Below are 19,765 nucleotides of genomic sequence, written 5' to 3'. Positions count from 1 at the left end.
CTCGCTGAGAACCGGTTCTTCGTGTTTTCCTCACACTGTTTATTTAACGGAGGAACTGGTGGTATATATTTTTTCCTCTTTGGTGTGTATATTCAAATACTGAGGGGGTGGGGTTAATTAATTACCACTTAATGATGACTACCTTGTTTTGAGGTGGAAGTAACAATCTTACTATGGTTACAAAGAAAAAAAACTTAATTTATTCACTGAGTTCAGGCATTTATTAAACAAATGCTGTTTTAAAGGTATGACCTGTGATTGGTTTATAATAAAACCCAGAAGGGAAGGATCAATGGAAAACCACAAATGTTGTGTTTCAAAGGCCAAAAATTAAAGTTAAATGTTATCAAGTGCCTGGCCCTCTGCTTTAGACACCAAAAAGGACAAAATGCTGAGAATGAAACTCTCACTCCATGTTTACTATCACAGGGTTAAAGTGTCCACACTCCAGCTGTCCAGTAAGAAGAAGGAAGAAATAAATAGTGTCCGTTTCAGTCCTGTATTCAGGTTCTGCCACACTGGCCCCTCCTGTGAATGAGCTGGGATTAGAGGGGTTCCCTAGTGATCGGCTCGGATTAACCGTGGATTTCTGTGGGAAGTTTTCTCCATTTCTGAGTATGGGTGGACAAATGAATGGGTGAGTGAGGGACGGAAAGACAAGAGTGGATGGGAAAGAGTAGGTACAGACCTCTTCCTCCTCAATTCGAGCAGGTTCAATCAGCAGATTATTGACTTGATCAAATGACACCCCCTGTTAGGACAGGAACCAGCAAGAGGCATGCGGATTAGTCAGGCCAAAATAAAAATATGCACACAGACAGACACACCCAAAAAAACCAAAACAGAACAAAAAAAAAAATATAAAAACCTCCAGACACACCAGACACTCAACACACCACTGTCTGCTTGCAGGTTGTGAAGCAGAAGTGAATCCACACTCACTCCCCAGCCACCAAAAGCAAAATACAGGCAGAGGTGGAAAGACAAGACCAAGGAGCTGAGCCAGAATGCAAAAAATACAGTGCAGAGAGAGTGGACAAAAGAAGGCAAAAGCTCCCAAACCACAACAAGCCCAGCCTCCACACCATCAAGAGCAATTTCCTCCAGGAGAAAGACTTAAATTTAGGTGAAGAAGTCAGTTTCAGGCTAAAAAAATATAAACATAGGTAAATGATTCATAGAAAGTACAAAAGAAATGATGCAGAAACTGATTTACTAGAAGAACAAAAACCCAATGAAAGAAAATACGACCATGTGACACAAGCCAGGCTCGTTCGATGTTGTGTTCCAGCTCTGCCAGTACATGTTCTGGTTGGTCCGAGTTCAGTCACCCACACGCACGCACACATCCATAACCCACACACCAAATAGATTCATGATGATGTTTGATCATTAGTTTAAAAAGGATTTCTACAATTAGCCCGACACAAATCAACAGATCTCAATTTAATAAGTCTAATGATCAATAAGGACATTCATTGATAAGCAGCTCCCGAGCATCCTTCACTCGTTTCATTCATACTTTACAAGCATACAATGTTACAAAAGCAGTGTGCAAGTGTCAATATTCAATTAAATCAGCAGGTAACTGATGATAAGGTGCGCCAGTGTTGAGCAAGAAAGGCTGAATTTATCCACACAAAAAAAAAGGTTTAGACAAAGATCTGAATGCAGTCTTGTATGGAAACAAGGGATTACAATGGCCTGTGGTTGATTTATGCCGACTATGTCTGCATGCTTTCTGTGGGGGAACAGGCTAGGAGAGGCAAAATCTGAGGGGGCCAGATGAGGCTGTTGGTGAGTTTGTGATGAATGTAATGCATCACCCTGGATTTACAGCACAAGGGCAGGGCGGCTTCATCTCAGGAATGACCCTGCATGCAACGCCACATCCATCTTAAGTGAATGCACCTTGCAAGGTGGCAAAGGCTCTCCATGCATACAACATCAACTGTTTGCAAAGAGGCAACAAACAAGGAAAAATATATATGTAAAGTTTTAAAACCTAAAATATGCTGACTTGGTGTGTACTGCATGTCCTGCTGTGATGATATATAACACTTTCTACATTCCTGAACTGCACCCTGCCAGTGTTTGGATCTCTCTTTTACCTTTACTTGGCTGGAGTTGACCTGATGCCGGCTGTCCTCTGCCTCCTCCACTCTGTGGCGGTGCTGAGGAGTGCCATCACTCTGCTCTTCCTCCTCATCCTCCTCGTCCTCGGCAGCCTGAGTAGAAGAGTTGAGGGCGTCGGGACTGAAGCCCTGTAGCAGAGCGGCCACAGCCTCGGGTTTGGGCAGCTTGGTGATTTTGAAGTGCTTCTTGTAGTGTGGTGTGTCCTTTCTTATCAGACGTTTCTCCATGGGCCTCTTGTCTTCCTCGTCACTCCTCTCGTCGTCCTCGCCATCCTCTTCGTGCTCCTCGTCCCCACCTCGGATGATGGGTTCTTCTGCAAAGTGCACAGTGGGCTGGAGAAAAGAAAGGGAAAGGTTTTTAGAGTCTAACAGAAACAAAGATTGAATCCATGAAATGAGGAGAAAACCCATTCACCATTTACCTCAATGTACTCCACCTCCATCTCATCAAGGTCATCCTCATCCTGAGGGGAAGGGCCGTCCACACGGTTCTCCATGTGAGAGGCCTCAGTCACATTTTGTCTGTCCTCGTGGGAGGTGGCCGACAGCGTGCTGTTAGACACCTGCGAGTCATGGCTCTGATTGGAGAGGTCACTGAGCCTTTTTTCCTAAAAACAATGACATCATTTTTATTATATCAGCATGTACCACACCAGCAGCTAGTCAGACCGTATTAGAGCAACATTTGAGTTTAGTTGTTTGTAATACTGGAGCTTAGCAGCAAGAAATGAAATGCTATTTGCTTATTTTTATTTATTATTTTTCTTAAATTTGGCGGTGACCATATTTCTGACCGTTTTCATTAATCATTATTAGACGTTGTGTACCTGTGGGTCCAGGGACTGATCCTCGTCCTGTCTGGATGTGTAGGCTTCATTCCTCCTCTCTTCAATCCCTTTCTTCATCTCCTTCAGCTCACTGGGATGTGGTGTGGCTCTGCGCTGAAGGCCCTGAAGAAAAGAAAAAAATAGTTATTTTATCTGATTTTCCTTTAAGCACTACATTATTCTTTTTTTTTTTTTTAGCTTTTGTGCTGATGGGTCAGGTTTGCATTGTTTTGTTTTTACTCACTCTACGCTCTGCAGCAGCCTCATCATCCTCATCCACCTCAGCCTTGGTCTCCTCCTGGAACTGGATGACCGACACTCTGTTCAGGTTGCTGTCTGTCCAGCTACCATCTACACTGTTCTGCAGCAGGTTCTCTGCAGAGAAAGAGAGAGGGCAGAAGAAAGAGTGTGCCAGTTAAAATAAATATAATCTATACATGCTTCTAACAGGTCTGAATATTCAAATGCTTATTTAAAGCATGATGCTTACCTAGGCTTGGGGAAGGCTGCTGGGGTAGCAAATAGCAGGTCAACACTTTCTCTCCTGTTCGCTCATCGTCCTCCGTCTGGAACTTGAGCATTGGCTGAGACTGGTTCTCTGCGAGCCACATGGCCTTCAGGTTGAGGTTTGTCAGGGCGAAAGGCAAGTTTTGTAATCTGGATAAAAGAAAGGTCGGGACAGACGGATGAGCTTAATATTGCTAAGATTTTAAGGTGGATCTATTATTTCTTTCCTTCTTTCCTGTCAGTGCACTCAGAACAGCACATCAGCTGGGATGGCGTCTTTGTGAGACGAATCGGAATTTCTTTTAACACGCCTGTCAGAGCCAATGAGACTGCAGGAGGCATGGGAGACACGCAGCCCAGTCTCATCTCATTAATCTATTTGCACTATACCTCTACAGGACCACTGTCATGGTTAAATGGCACTTTTCTACTCTACTCAAGGACACAACATGCCTCATTTATCTACTCGCACACATTCAGAAAGCAACTTGCCCGAGGATACTTTGGCATGCAGACTGGAGCAGCCAGGTATCAAACCACCAACCTTCTGATTAGTAGATGACCTGCTGGTGACCAGTTGTTCACACCCCACCCCACAGTTTGACAACCCTTGCTGTAAGGCCACTCTCTCGTTAAAACAGTGAAATGAGGGGGCAGCACGCACCAGTACAAGACTAGCTAGGATTATTTTGAATTGCAAAGAGACTGTAGGAGAATGTAAGAATAAAACTCTCTGAAATAACACTTTGACAGCAATAATTATGCTTCAGATCATTCTAGTAACAAACAATTTGTACAAAGTCATACTTGTGATGAAATTACGAACTACAAGGGCAAAAGTGTCGGTGTAACATCTTTGTTTTATCTTTTTTGGCAAAGACATTCTCTTCAGGTCTTCAACCTTTGCTGTGAAAGCTGCTGCGCATTATTAACGGTCTACGGTGTTAAGTAAGGGTACCTGTTTCCAGCCACATCCAGCACATGCAGCTCCGTGGCATCTGCAAGCTCAGCAGGCAGTTTGCCCAGGCGATTGTCTCTCAGTGAGAGGACGTTGAGGCTGGCACAGCCGCCCAGCTCTTTGGGCACGCTGCCCAGCCGGTTGCGGTCTACATTCAGGTTGGTCAGCTTCTTCAGCTTGCCCAGCGAGCGAGGAAGCGACTTTGAAAGCAAAAGGGAGGGAGACGGAAGCCATTAATAATCACTGGAATCAGTGATGCAACATAATTATTGTTAATGGGAATTAGTTATTAATGGGTGTGCATGAACCCCTAATAGGTCAAATGCAGGGCTGCAGGAAGCAGTTTATACTGTGCGTTCCTACCTGTAGCAGGTTCTCCGTCAGGACAAGTTCTGTGAGGTTTTCACACTCGCCTATTGAATCAGTCAGATGGGTCAGTCTGTTCTGGTCCACCTTCAGGATGGACAGCTGTTTCAGAGACCCTGCAGACAAATCACGGTAACATTTAGCAAATTGCAACATCAAACACAACATCGTACACTTCACTACTGGGCTGCACTATTTTTTTTTATTCAGACCACGTATGTGTTTTTTAAATATATCTGTGTGGATGTGTGTGATTTTGAGCAAGGGTTTTATGCAGAAAAGCATAAATGAGAAAAAAGACAGAGGCTGCAGTGGGCAGTTCTCATTGTTTTTAAATCTGTTTTACTTCACTACTTAGAAATTATTTGTATTCTTTCCATCGCAAGGGCAAAGTAGAAGGAACAGCAGTAGCACAGACTTAGCCCACATTACAGCTCATTTATGATGCGCCATCTAAGCTGCAATATGTAGACGTGGGTTTGCAAGACTCACGGACAACGTACTGTAAATATGTTAATCTAATTAGTCCTTGCATGTAAACACATATCTGTGCTTCATTGGCATTATTTTTCCAGTAGGGGGCAGTGCTGTTCTTGTTTAAGATTACACTAGAGCCATATCCCAGTGTATACTTGATCAATATGGCTCCATGATTAGGTGCAAAAACTTTCACTGACAAGATAACACATACTTAGTTTACAGGAAGAACATTATTGAATTATTATTGAATTATTGAGTTAGTTACAAAACAAAGGTAATAAACACCAATACAGAATATGAAAAAAAAAAAACCTTCCTTCCCCTGGTGTTTCTCACCTATGCTGTCCGGGACGACCTCCAGCAGGTTCTGTGTGAGCAGCAGGTCTGTGAGAGCCAGGAGGCCTTTCAGCTCTGAGGGGAGCTCCTCCAGACGATTCTCTGACACATCCAGACACACCAACCTTCGAAGGTTTCCCAGCTCCTACACACACACACACACACACACACACACACACACACACACACACACACACACACACACACACACACACACACACACACACACACACACACACACACACACACACACACACACACACACACACACACACACACACACACACACACACACACACACACACACACACACACACAAATACATAAATTACCACTTACATTGAGCTATGGAGGCACAATACAATTAGTATTTTCACAGCAAACACAAAGAGAAGAAAAACTGCTAGTGGGAGTAAATTCTGCACGAAAACAACAGTTTGGAACTTCATGAAAATCAGGACATTAAAAAAAACAAAACAAAACGAAAAAGCTGTACTTACTGGTGGTAATGAGGACAATTGGTTACGGTCCAGCCACAGCTCCCTTAGGTTGGGGAGAGCGCCGAGGGTATCCGGCTAAAGGAGAGTAGGGGAGAAAAGAGAGAGTGAGTGGCCAAATTTTTGATGAAAAATCTAATTTGTGTTAAAACTTCATGTTGTGCAGATCGTGCTTCATTTGAAATCTGTAAGAGGGGCTGAGAATTTGGAAAACAGAAATCATGTGACATCTGTGGATGACTGTTACAGAAAGATCCGATGTCAGCCTCAGTTATACCACAAACTGCTTCAGATGCTTGAAGCTGAAATCAGCACTGACTAGCACGACTCCCTCCGGATTCCGACTTTCAGTTCGACTATTCTGACACATCAGTACCAGCTGTGCTTTCTTACCGTCTCTGTGACAGCTGACGCACAAAGTGCCCACACAGCCTTGCCTCACTAACAGTGCCGACTTCTTCTTGTCACTCAGCTCATTCACATCGGTGAATTACGACGGCACTTTTGTTTTATTTGGTCATTTTTGCACTTCACTTGAGTCCTGGCCATCTGGCAGGTTGTCAAAAAAGTTCACTAGCTCAAGAAGTTCTGTTGTCCCGTGTTGTCCACGTCACATGGGCAATCGTGTAAAAATCATTCCCATAAACCTCCCTCTCGCCAGGCACCTCCTCCAATTCGTCCTGGGGAATGGTGAGGTGTTCCCAAGACAGCTAAGAAGCATAATCTGGTCTCCTCCCAGTCAGATGTACCCAAAAGTGCCTTATCAACTTCCAGAAGACATCCTAGTCAGATATTTGTAACACCTCAACTGGCTGCTTTGGATACAGCAGAGTAGGGCTCTACTCTGAGTCTCTCCTAAAGACAGAGTTCCTCAACTTATCCCTAAGGGTGAGCCCAGAAACCCTTCAGAGGAATCCACCCACAGCCCTTGGCTATGGTTGAGGGTATTTAACCGGTAGGCTCAATTACCTAAAGGACTGCTTCAGCTTTGCCTCGACTTCCGTTTTCACCAGCTAGACCAGTAAAATTACTCCAAATCTCCAACTCTATACATTCCCTAGTTGGAAAAATATCCCCTTGATACTTCAGGCAACAATTCCCACAAACCTGTAGAGGACAATTTAAACTTTGAAGCAGGCTTAAATAAAAATTAAAGGTGACCCTATTATGCTTTTCCTTATTTTATATCAAGTATATACATTTACAATGGTAATAATGAGGTCAGTAAATGTACAAGTAAACCTCAGATCTCATAGATATGGCCAACTCAGACATGTGCTGTGAGCACAGAAGCCCCACCCACCAGCTTTTCAAACCTTCTCTTTGCAAGGGGCAGCCAATGAGGAGAAAGCTGCTTAAAGGGAGGGGTAAGGGAGCCAAGTCAACTCAATTCACACACACAATGAATTGAGGGGCTGCACAAAAACCCAACATAAGATAAATATGGATTGAACCACTCAAGGCTATGACAGGTGAGTACAAGAATCAGCACAATAGCTCTCCTTTAAATATGCATATGATCTTTCCCATGGTGTATTAGTGTACTGAAACAGAAATTTCAGGACTTTCAGAGAATTCTAGTTTGACACCGTTTTCGCAAAATTGTCCTATTTTTTTTTTTTTTATCTACTGTTGGTAAATCAGATTCTGACTTTAGGAAAAAAGAGTCAACTGAAGGATCTTGAAATAAGCTCAAATTTAAAATATGAAAGAATTAAGGAGCATGTAAGATGGCTGAGCTGTCTATGACAGGCATGCAGGCAAGGTTTCATCATGATGTCAACTGTTTGTTCAGCCTCCGCCCTCGTCAGGACATGAGACATTGTTTGCTCTGTCCTACAGAGACAGGTGGGTGTTCCCGGGCTAAAACCGGCACTCACTCTGGGGTACAGTGCAGGCAGGGCTTCACTTCTTTCAGACTGGCTGGGCTGTGTTTGGTGAAGTAAACATGTGGTCTGGATCATAATTACTGTGGTGGGACTGTGAGAGGGATATTTGTGATACGTGTCAATTTGAGAGTTTGTGCGTGTGTGTATGTCTGTTCTACTGGTTGTGCGAAAATGAAAAATATTATTTTAAGACACAATCAAGGGTGTTGTCTGAGCACGATGATGATGATTTAAGGAGATGAGACGCTGACTTACCAAAACTTCCAGTTCGTTGCTGCCCAGGTCCAGCTGTTCCAGTTTCACCAGGAAAGAGAGCGACCTGTATCAAAGCACAACCGGTTACGTCACACAAATATGCACACTCAAAGAACAAAGAGCTCCAACTCAAACGGGTAACAGCATACCATTCATTCACATGTAGTGATGTACGTTCGTAAACCTGCTGTTACAAGTAACTCGTGGTGTGTGTCTTTCCCGAAACTTCTACAGTAATTGACAGGTAAAAGTAGCAGTGACAAAACACTGCAATGAAAAATGTGGAGAGTGAAATATGTATGTGTGGTATGAGCAGAGATGAAAAACTTACGTGGGCAGAGACTTCAACAGGTTCTCCCTGAGCTCCAACGTCACCAGGTTGGCCAAACTACAAAAGCAGGAATGGCAGAGAAAACGAGGCACATAAATGAAGAGAAAGAAAATAAATGAGGGGCAGGAGTTGGCAGGTGAGGAGAATAAAGGATGGGGGAGGAAGAGAAGGGAGAGGAGAGGCAGGCTGGTTAGTCAGATGGTGGGTCTGTTCGTCTGGGCTCCCAGGCGTGGTGAGGGACTCTTCCATCTGTCTGAGAACAGCAGTGGCCTGCAGCCTGGAGACCAGCCTCCTCAGAGCACATCGGTACTCCTCGAGAACCTGCACGCTCACTTTATTCGTGCACATGTCTAAATCTCAGTGGCCACGGGCTACAGTTGCCCCTTTTTGCGACCTTTAAGCACTTAAGTTCTCAACCTTAGACCTGTGAATTTTCACTAAAGTGTGCACAGTGACTGCTGCACCCTCTGCTTTTGGCACAAAATAAGGAAATTTGCCAAAGACAGATATCAGCAGCGATGTGTGAGGCGCCTCAAATCTTTAAAAAAAAAAACCCCCAAAAAACAAACAAGACCAAATATAAAAGATATAAAGACTCATTACTTTGCTGAAACATCAGGATTTATTTTCTTCTTCTTTTGTTTAGAAATGGATCGTTAAGCTGGCTTTATGGTAGAATATAGGCAGCCCTGTAATCAGACAGGTTTTAAACTTGATGTGACCAAGTGGGGTCACTTTTAATCCCAGCAGTTTATTTATACATGTAGTTGCAATATCTTAATGATAAAAATGTCCAAGTCTACTTTTCCTACAATTTTTTACAGTGTTTTGTTCTTCATCCCATTACCCATTTGTCCCACTTCTAATCACTACATTGTAAAGTTTTGCAGTGAACCATGACTAGCGTTGCTTTAACAAGATTTATAATTGTAGAAGCCTCGAGGGTGGATAGTTTATGCTCAGAGTGAAAAATGAAATCAGCTCAACAGACATATGAGTCAGTTTAACACCATATATATAAAAATGATTGAAAGCCATAATTAATTACGCTAGAACTGTTTAGAACATCTGTGACAGATAAAGGAAACAACATGTGCACAAAAAAGAACCATTAAAAAAAAAAAAGAAGTAAAAACATTCATGTATATTAAATTAACCTCTCTGTCACTTTAGTCAGTAAAACTGTTTGGTTGCCTTAGGGCCTAAATGGATCATAGTAAGAATGCTCTGTATTTAACGTCAAATTAAAGCGTGTCAGTAAAGTGTACATGTCTGGCCCCTTTCCATGCAGCAGTGCCTGTGCGAAGCCAGTTCAGCCTCGCTGACGTCTGAGAACTGGTCCCACATTGCAGCAGGTCTGAGAACTAAATGTGATGCAGCAAAATTTGGGGTAATATTGAAAGAAAGTAATTGTGGACAGATCCTTCAGGCTTCAGTGATTTCTTGGGGAACCCTTCCTGTTGCCACTGACATGGCCCCGGTTCATCCTGAACACAAGAATATTTGGTTTTGGTTTCAATTTAGTTTAGCCTTCCCCAAAGGGAAGCTCTCCAGGCTTGTAATAATAAGATAACTATTGTGATCTTGTAAGTTCGGTTTCCTTTCCTTTTGCATAAAATAAATTTTTCTTTATCTGATAGCCAGCAATGGCAGAAAAGTGCACACTTACATAAAGTACAGTAACACAACACTTACTGTCAACTATTGGCGCAACCAACCATGCATACATTCACAGCCACCCCTCATTCCCGAAAGCCAATTTTAAGCCAGGAAATACCCTGATCTGTGGTTCCAACTTTCCATTCATGAGTTTTTTTGTGCTTTGCCAACTACCAGCTTGTTGGCACTGGTTGTTTTTCAGTAAAAAAGGAATGAACCTGGCTCTAGATTAGGCACCGGCATCGGCACAGTGCTGGAAAGAGGACAAAGGGGCCTTTCACAACGTCCCAGACCAGGAGCAAGATTTTTCATTTACAATAAGATAAAAGATAGCCAATGCTCCCACTTGCGTCAGCGTTGCTTTTATTTTTTTCTTAATCTAAGCAAGAGGAAAAACAGTCTGAAAAAAACTAAACAAAAACAACCCTTTCAACTTATCAGATTGTCTACTATGAGCCATAATGAGCGTGTACATACTTTCCAATGTCGTTGGGCAACGTCTGTAATGACACATCATTGAGGGCCAGGTGAGCGAGCGCTCGGAGTTGAGTGAAACCATCCGGCAATCTGAGGCGGAGAGAGAGAGGAAAATGGTGTGTCTGTTAGGTTTTTGTTTTAATGGCAACAGCCAACTCACACTGACTACTAGCCCTCCACATCTGTTAAAGAAATCAGGATCAAAGTTTCTGCCAGCTGTTCAATTGCTTTTCCATAGTAGGAATGGAGAGATATTGATGACAGGGGGTAAGAAGATGATGAAAGTGAACGGGGCTATAATGGGAATTAACTGGTATCCTGGTTAAGTCAAACGGTAGTAAGCACGCAAAACAATGATCAGCTCCAGACATGTGTTCATTTACTGTTCCTAATCCTTACTTAGCAGTGAAACGAGCGTCACACTCCACAAACTCAATATACTGTTTACATGCACACACACGAACCATTACAATATTTAAAAGTTCAGTTCACTGCACACTTAGCAAAGTAATTAGAGCAAACAAATGACACTCACGCTTCGTTTTGTCTGTCAAAGCAGTGTTGCCCCCACAACTCTGCTCTCGTTACTGTATCTGGGAATACCCCATTCTTATATTTTCCCACACTGATCATAAAAAATGATGGGCTGTTGAAATGCACTTACCTGGAGAGGGGGTTTCCACTGAAGTCTGCAATCTCCAAGGCCTTGCAAAACTTAATGCTCTCTGGGATCTCAGAAATATCTGCAGGAGAAAAAGAGGAGGAGGAGGAGGAGTCAGCGTTGTGGATGCACAGATGTGGATCGTGAAACGAGCTGATGCTATAGAGCGAATGATTTTAAAAAGTTCTTCATAACCACAACCAGATGCCAAAGAGTCAGAGAAGTCAGAGAAAAGAAAATGAGAGAAAAATGAGACACAACGTTTTTTTTGCAGAGGTCAAAGTGTAGTAGTATATCTTGATTTTCTCAGGGATGCACTGATTGTGAAGATCTGGGCCAATAGTGGTGATTAAAGACAAATGTACATGTGTGTGTTTCAGCTAATTCACGTGATTTTTGTTCTTATTAATGACCATTTAGAGTCAGAGAACCAAATAATTATTTATTATGAAATAATATCTATCCTTTTTCAAAGTCTTTCAGCTCTTCATCGCATGAGCTTTGAAAATTTAGTGCAAAATTAATTTAACTTAACAGCTCAGTCAACAGGGCTGATATCGGTGACAGTTCTAATAGTGTGGTGTAATTTTTATTTTTATATTTGCCATTTGCATTTTGTTTTCACTTTCTTTTTTCAATTAATTTTAGTTTCATTAGGTTTCAAAACTAGATTTGCTTGTTTCAGTTTCAGTTTTCAGTCATGTTTTATTGCTTAATATTTAGCCTTTATTCTTTTATTAAACTTTTTATGATTTTGATATAATAAGCACTTGTCAAGGGAAACACCTTTTCAAAGCAAGTGACTTATGTTTACACAGAGATCTCAGTCTCAATAAAAATAAAAACACTTCTTATGGTGGCAAAAATAACCAAATGAACATAGATTAAAACTAAGGTGAGCACACAATATCATATCAGTTATGCCTCAGTCACACTAAAAGACTTCTTTGTGGCTAGGGTAAAAATCTATGGTTGTCCAAAGACTGCATTTAATGTTTGAGATTGTGTACAAGTAGTTGTGGTGACCAACTGGTTGCCCACAGGTTGAGTGTGCGACACCCACGAGCAGAATCTGGGCGAACACTTTTGATACACAGGTAATCGCGATCCTATTCAGACTAACTGCAATCACTCATAGATTGCTGAGGGTTTGCAAATGATTTTTGTCTAATTAATAAACGCAAACAGGTCGGCAGCATGGTGTAATCAATCCAAGCCAGTCTGCGCCAATCAGTGCAACTTGTCTGGGACGTCTCTTTGTGATTGAGACTTTGGTCAGCTGATTGAAACTGGTGTATTTTTATTATATTCCTATATAAAAACAAGACTGCCGAGTGCCTTTTTTGAATTTGTTTCAAACCTATGAGATTCTGGCAAGACTTTAAATGTAAGAAGTAACTATGTGTTTTTGTGTGTGCAGAGAGCAACAGATTTGCAATTTTCACCAGTTCATTGCACTTACTCGCCGTATTTAACAATTTACATGTAACTGCCAAGTTGATCCCATTTAATCGCAGACTGACTCTTTCTTATTGTCATTTTATCTGTCTAAACACACCAGCTCTGAAGAAGGCAGCTGACTGTGCATGGCCACAAACCTGTTCCCCATCTTCAGAGCAACATTTAAAGTCCATCACACACAGCTGCAAAAAATTTAGTTCAATAATTTGAATTACATCAGTTACATTTGATACTTATATCTGAATCTAACTGCATTATATTTCCTGATTATAAAGACAGAGAGTATTGTGTAATACTATGAAAACCACACCCCCAACAAGGGAAAACAATCAACATGCAACAATGGGCTGAAACACTAACAAAACACCTAAAGCTGACTAAAAACATTAAGTCAGAGGATTATTTTAGTAGCCTATATTTAGTACAATACAGTCAGTGGAAAGCCACAAACTTTTTCCCCTGGGGTGTGGGTGGGTGGCACTTGATTGCAGCCCGTCTCTCTAGTAAAATGCATGACCAAAGATAAAGAAGGAATTAAAGATAGAGAAAATTATATAAAATAAAGTTGCAGCCAGATGGTGTGCACACTTCTATTGCCGTATATAAACTGGACTTAGCATCTAAGGTATTGCGCAAAGTAAAAAAATAAATAAATTAATAATAGTATTTTATGATTAAAACAATGGTTCTTTGTGTAAATACTATGTTCAACGGATGCCAAAAAGCATGTCATGTTTCGTACCAACACAGAGCATGTCCACCTTCGGAGTCAGCGTGTAGTAAACTAGCTGAAATAAATGCTCAGGTATGAGTCATCAAACCGACTGTTCACAGTTTAAACGTGAATGAAAGCGAGCCGTTCACCTGCTCCCATCCACCCGAGGTCTTACACAGCTAACCACCTCTCTCGATACCTGCAGCAAGACTCCATCAACAGTTATTTTAAGGTTTCAGTTACTAAACCTTTTGCAGATTTGTTGTCATAAGCTAAAATATAAGTCTACTAATAATTATGCTGTAATATGATGAACTAAGTTGGAAGTATATAATCATATTAATTTTGGGGCAAATGATTAAAATTTTACATGGGACCAGCAGAAAGTCTCATCTCCTGGACACTGTAGTTGCCACCCTGAGAGTACGTCACAGCCCTGCTGAAATTGGTGCCTTCCAGAAGGCAGGTCAACGACGCCACCTTACCTTGATATTAAGAGGTAGCAAAATAGTTTGTACAGTGTCAAATAGCTTAAATGTTTACTTTACTCTTGGCTGCTTAGTCTAGTGCACATATAAAAAGGCAGGGAAGGAAATATGACCTAGTGGCATCATTGAGAAGTGTATTTTCACTACTGGATGCTGCAGGTGCACACTCAGAAATCCCTACAGAGCCAAGCAGCCAATCACATTTATCTGGCTCAGCACTGTCCTGCAGCAGGAGTGGGGAAGCAGACAGGCAGACAGATGGGAAAGGCCCTCACAGGCCACTGCACACTGCCTCCCCCCAGCACTTGATGCAGTGTGTAGCAGGGCAGATGTCTCCTATCTAACACAGAGACCTTTCTGCCACTACCACGGTGCTTGTATATGTGAAGTATTCAAGGACGTGGAAAGGGCAAGGTATTTGTGCGCATTACAGCAGAAAATAATATCGCTGGGCAAACTCAGATGTGGGTTTCACCTTGCCTTTCTGACTGAGGGCAGAATCAGCAGTTTGATTTGGATGGTTTAGTGAGAAATTCTGTTGTTTCCTCGTCATTTAGGCGTACATTTATAGATGGCTATCTGAATCTGGCACAGAGGGCTAGCTAATATTTAACTGATTTGGCCATGCTCTCTTTACACTGGGGTGCAAAAATTTGTTTCCACTGCATGCTGCAGGTTTTGCAGTGACAACGAAAGACTGCTGTCAGCCTGAAGCAAACTTAAAGATGTAAAATGCAAATGTAAAGATCGTGGAAAACTAATCCAGCAATTAATCTGCATACAGGCAGGTTTTATTTCTTAAATCTTCATCATGTTGTTAAACAGGGTAGTGGTGTATGGGAGAAGCTGGTTTTATTATGATTAGAGTAACAAGGGCTGCTGTTGTGAAGTCTAGAAAAGTGTTTTCTTTGACTTCACCTGGGTTCGCCATCTCAGGCACAGAGGCGCCTCTTCACAGCTCACTGTGTGTGTCAGAGAAAGGAGGCTTAAGCACGAGGCTGGACCGCTGATATGAAAAATAGATGCTTCTGGGCTTTAACTTTGTATTCTTTTTATTTCTACACATACTTGTGGTACGATTTACCATCAACATGCATCGATTTTTAGTCATCGATGCGAATAAAGCGCTTGTGCTGTCTGGCCATGTTGCCTTTGCAACCCCAATAAGACTAACTGCTTTATTTCACTAACCTCATACACTGACCCCAATTTAATACCATAAAGCTTAACTTAACTGAAGCTAATGTGACCCCTGCATCAGTACTTTCTGCATGTATAAAGAGCGCACATTGTGTCATAATCTGGAAGCTACATTCAGTGAAGGGTAAAAACTGTCAGTCCCATTGATATGAAGATGAGTTTTTCTTTGTTTAAAACCAACAGATTTGAACCTTTTAAGTCAAAGTCACTTCATTTAATGTGAAAATAAGTGGCTGGCAGCACAAAAACATAATTTTTTTGGTTAGCGAGGGGCTTCAAGGGTGAACACAACTGTCATTGGAGGAAACCTCATTATACAGTTGGCCAATGAACTTGCCCAATATGCAGTTCTTACTGGTCCTGGGCCATCAAGCCACTGGTTATGCCCTCCTGAGTCCTTTTACTTCATAATGTTTTCTATACTTTGCTAAGCAGTGGTGACTTTATTGTTTTAAGCTGTAAACTAAAGCCACTATCCCCATATGAGGATATACTTCAAAAAAAAAAATATGTGTCAAAGGGTGGTTTTATGAGAGTTATGACAGATGGTTCACAGTGAGCTTGTACCGTTCCTGGAGATGTCCAGTTCCACCAGTTGCATGAAGTTAGCCACCTCAGGCGGGAGTCTCTGGATCTCATTGTCGCTCAGGCCGAGTTTCCGGAGGTTCAGTAGTCTGAAGAAAGGCTGTAAACACACATTAAACAACATTAGTCAGAATAACTCTTTCAATCAGGCTCAGCTTAATGCACAAGTAGCAGGATGATAGCATTTGAGAATTAATGATCAAAAAAATCTCCTAACGATTTCAGTCCCTGGATTAACTGATGTACTAGTTGTTTCAGCTTTATTAATGTTCCTTTTTAGACCAGGAGTAGTAAGAGCAATGCGATCTCATATAAAATTAAGAGCTGATGATGGTCCACATACAGCCTCAGGCACATCCACAATTTAGTTATGATTACAGGGCTCAATTAACGATTCCTTTCCTTATTGATTAATCTACTGATTACATCAACAGCAAACCTGAAACAAGGTCAAAGGTCTGGCAGCAATCCCAAAAATAATACTGCCTCTCTTCAAGGAAGTCTTAACCCTCCCTGAAGGATGGTAATAAAAATATTTTCCAACCAGTTTTTGTTTTTAAAATGGAGTTGCGTTTTTGATTATCAAATTACAGGAAAATGCAGAAACTTCTGTTAAGTAAGGTAACACAGACTCTTTAATTTAACTATACCAGCACAAAGGCACATTATGAGAAAGGAAAACCCTGTGTGGTGATACAAAACAAAAGATAAGCAGATTAGTGTTTTTGTGGCACAAAAATTGACACACAAGATAAGTAAATGACTCCAACAAACCCCTAATAGATAAATCAGTTCATTGTTTTGGTGAAAATACCTACAAACCATTCCAGTGTTTCTTAAGTGTTGTTGACATTCCTCTCTGCCCAACCATAAATTCAACATGAAACATCCTGTATGTGCAAAAGAGGGCAGCATCTAAACAACTGTTTTGTTTTGTTTTTTTAAAGGGGGTGGGGATTAAAATCCATCCATATATTCTCAAAAAAAAAATATTCCTCCACACCATGGCAACGGCAGCCAAACAAAGTGGCTTTCGTTCGCAGAGCTGGGAAGAGTGCTGCGGCTGTTGCCGTGCCAAGTGCTTTCACAAGAGCCCGGTTGTTGGAGAGGCGAGCGTTCAGAAACATTCCTCCGCCAGCCGCACTGTGTGCGTGTCATCTGCTGCTCAGATGGACAGACAAGACAAGCTGGCGAGGAGCAGCAAGAGTAACAGGACAGAACTATGCAGTTATTAACCCCTCAATCAGACCCGGATTGTGTGGCCCACAGAGGATCCACTGTCCACCCTGTCAACAGTCCCATCAACTGCTCGGACACTGCAAGGGAGGAACAGCCTTCAGGAACTTGCCGACTAAAGCATCTTGGAGAAGGAATTTGTATAAACTCATTCTTCGGGGATGTTTTTCTGAACATAGAGTGCACTCACGTCCGCAAGCTCGGAGACTCGACCTTAATTCAAATTAAACCTCAAGCCATCAGCAGCATCTTCTGCTGAAAACAACCTTTGTGTTTCAGTCACCAATCATTCATTTACTAGACTGAAAAATCCAAACAATTTCTAAGCTCTTCCTTCTCCACTGGGGATTAAAGATTTTTAAAAACCTGCTTACGCTACGGCTTCCGAACCATTGCATAAACATGAAATAAATCAGATAGCGCCAAATCTTCTTTTATGTGTATTATGAGGATTTTGTCTGACATAAGTGTAAAAACAAACATCCCGAGAGAAAGCTCTGTGTTTAAGCTTGTGTTCAGCTCCACTGATTTCCTCAATGACAGACACTTCCTGATAACTAGCAATGCGTTTCGTTTGGCAGGGGTTAACAGGCATTTATACCCCAAAAATTTGGCTTGTCTTTTGTTGGCAGCGCAATGACGGGCTCGTCGGTACTTTCCAAAATTCTGATTGGAAGTTCCCCACCTGATGGCGAGTGAAATGGGAGGAGAATATAAACAGAGAAAATAAACAGAGAGTGGGCGTTGGCTCATTGAGGAGCAGGTGAGAGGGATCAGATGGCAGAAACAAGAAAGAGGAGCTGAAAGGTGATCATGTGACCAGGTAACCATGTGCAGGAGCCAGGTGGGAACCAGCCTCTGGGAGGGGAGGAGGAAACCTTACTGGGCAGAACAGGTGAAACTTAATGATGAAAACCCCCTCAAGGTGGTGTTAGAACCCCCACACTTGAACTTGTAAACCATCTTTTACATCCATACTTATCCGGAGTTTTTAAGCTCCGGGAGGGAGACGACACTACAACTAATGGTTACTGGAAGCTTTCTTCTCCACACTTGTTACCCAGAGTTTAATCAATAAGGAGAGCGTAAGTGCCAACACTCCAACGCCCTCCTGTTTATCCATTACTCACAGTAAAATCCTGGAATTTGCATTGCTCTCAGTGTTTATTTGGAATAATTGGAACACACGCATCAACAGGTCTCGTGCATTTACCTCACAAGTTACCAGAGTTCCCAATGAATGTAGTCTACATACACAGTCCATACCCTCCGTGCTATATTACCCCATCTGTCACTGCAACCAGATCCAGATGAATAACTTATAAATAAAATGTTGTAAACAAAAACAATAACAAGAACAACAAAAAATCTGCTCTTGAATGCATCTAATTTCAGAACAGCTAATAAATGTCAGCTCCTTCAATGAGACCTGGGTCTGATGTCTTTGACGCTTCCACCATGACTGATCTATTTTCAAATCAAACACTGGAAAACAAGCAGTGTCATACGGGTCAATGGGTCATCAGGAATTACAAGTTGTGTACCCACACCGTCTCTTCAGCACAGCGTGGCAGTCTGTTCAGTTACTTCAGTGGGATTCGCAGGACTGCAAATATGTACGTGACGGTAACTATTTCTAGAGCGAGATGACACACTGGTGACAACGAGACCAGTGTGATGCTTTTCTTTTACGACTTTGCAACCAGAGTGTTTTAATGAGGCTCTGACAAGAGCTGTTTGTACAAGGAAGAGAGTGAAGCTGTGAAAAGGAGGATGTTTTACTGCATAGATGCAGGGAGTGAAGGGGGGCAGACCACAGGCGTCAGCAGAGGGCAGTGTGGCAGTGCGGGGTGTCAGAACACTTATAGTAATATGCAGCATATCAGTCAATACAGCCCGCTTTCAAGTTTCACTTGTGCCTACAGAAAAACATTAAAACCAGAAACAGCAGCCAAGCCTAAGAAACGCAGAAGGTTAAATATTGGTTTGATCGGGACGTCTCGTTCAGCAGTCAGGTCAGTTTTTATTGGAGGCACGATGTCACAAACACAAAATAGAAGGTAACTGAAACAGGAACAGAAGGTAAACTACACATGCTGGACTTCATTAGTTATGAAACAAACACATGGATGCGTTTAGGTTTAACTGACTTTTGATCAGCCTTAAAAAAAAATAAATAAATAAATAAAAACAACCAAACAAAAAAAAAAAACCTCTCGCCTAAAACCTGAAGGCGAGTTTCCTCTCTGTCATGGTTTGTTTTGGGGTTTTTTTTTTTTCCCCTTTTGTGGGTTTTATGCTTTGCATTTATATTTTTGCACTGACTTGTCTCGACAGGAAAGCACGTTTGGTCAGCCCCTGTTTTTAAATATGCTATATAGATAAAAAGTGACCCGACTGCATGCAAGTCAGTTATGAGAACTGACACAGCTGCACAGATGCAGTTGGATTCTGGTAAGATTTCACTAGTGGGAGGACTGGGTCTGTTTAACTTGGGTAAAATGTTTTGTGTGCCGTGTACTTATTCAGGAAATTCCTCATTCGTATAGAGTAAAATCAAACCTGGTCACCCTGCCTGCTATAGAGAGCAATGTATCTAACAAAAACAAACACTAAGCTAAAGGCATGCTGCCCTTCATTGCATGGAAACTCCCAAGATGCTTCGTCCTGTTTAGGTTGCATTGCACTCAGACGAGGGCTAT

The 19,765-nt window shown here is 41.9% G+C and overlaps 1 protein-coding gene across 10 annotated transcripts in view; it reads right to left on the bottom strand.

The window, feature by feature from the left end:
* The window catches only part of scrib (scribble planar cell polarity protein), a 78,621-nt gene that overhangs the window by 32,056 nt on the left and 26,800 nt on the right, over positions 1–19,765 (bottom strand). For 9 of the 10 annotated variants that reach the window (XM_039617318.1, XM_039617321.1, XM_039617317.1 and 6 more), the window contains exons 2-16: positions 15,810–15,927; positions 11,382–11,460; positions 10,718–10,807; positions 8,582–8,638; positions 8,251–8,314; positions 6,110–6,184; positions 5,610–5,754; positions 4,791–4,909; positions 4,428–4,627; positions 3,453–3,619; positions 3,207–3,337; positions 2,963–3,085; positions 2,558–2,743; positions 2,112–2,468; positions 689–751 (exon numbers count right to left, since the gene is read on the bottom strand). In XM_039617318.1, coding sequence (XP_039473252.1) covers positions 689–751; positions 2,112–2,468; positions 2,558–2,743; positions 2,963–3,085; positions 3,207–3,337; positions 3,453–3,619; positions 4,428–4,627; positions 4,791–4,909; positions 5,610–5,754; positions 6,110–6,184; positions 8,251–8,314; positions 8,582–8,638; positions 10,718–10,807; positions 11,382–11,460; positions 15,810–15,927 — 1,974 coding nt within the window. The remainder of the gene's footprint in view (positions 1–688; positions 752–2,111; positions 2,469–2,557; positions 2,744–2,962; positions 3,086–3,206; positions 3,338–3,452; positions 3,620–4,427; positions 4,628–4,790; positions 4,910–5,609; positions 5,755–6,109; positions 6,185–8,250; positions 8,315–8,581; positions 8,639–10,717; positions 10,808–11,381; positions 11,461–15,809; positions 15,928–19,765) is intronic. The other variant, XM_039617320.1, reaches the window with a different exon arrangement.

The sequence above is a fragment of the Oreochromis aureus genome, linkage group 9 (assembly GCF_013358895.1).
Source record: "Oreochromis aureus strain Israel breed Guangdong linkage group 9, ZZ_aureus, whole genome shotgun sequence".
In the NCBI taxonomy this organism is placed as follows: domain Eukaryota; kingdom Metazoa; phylum Chordata; class Actinopteri; order Cichliformes; family Cichlidae; genus Oreochromis; species Oreochromis aureus.
This window is presented reverse-complemented; position numbering and strand designations above follow the sequence as displayed.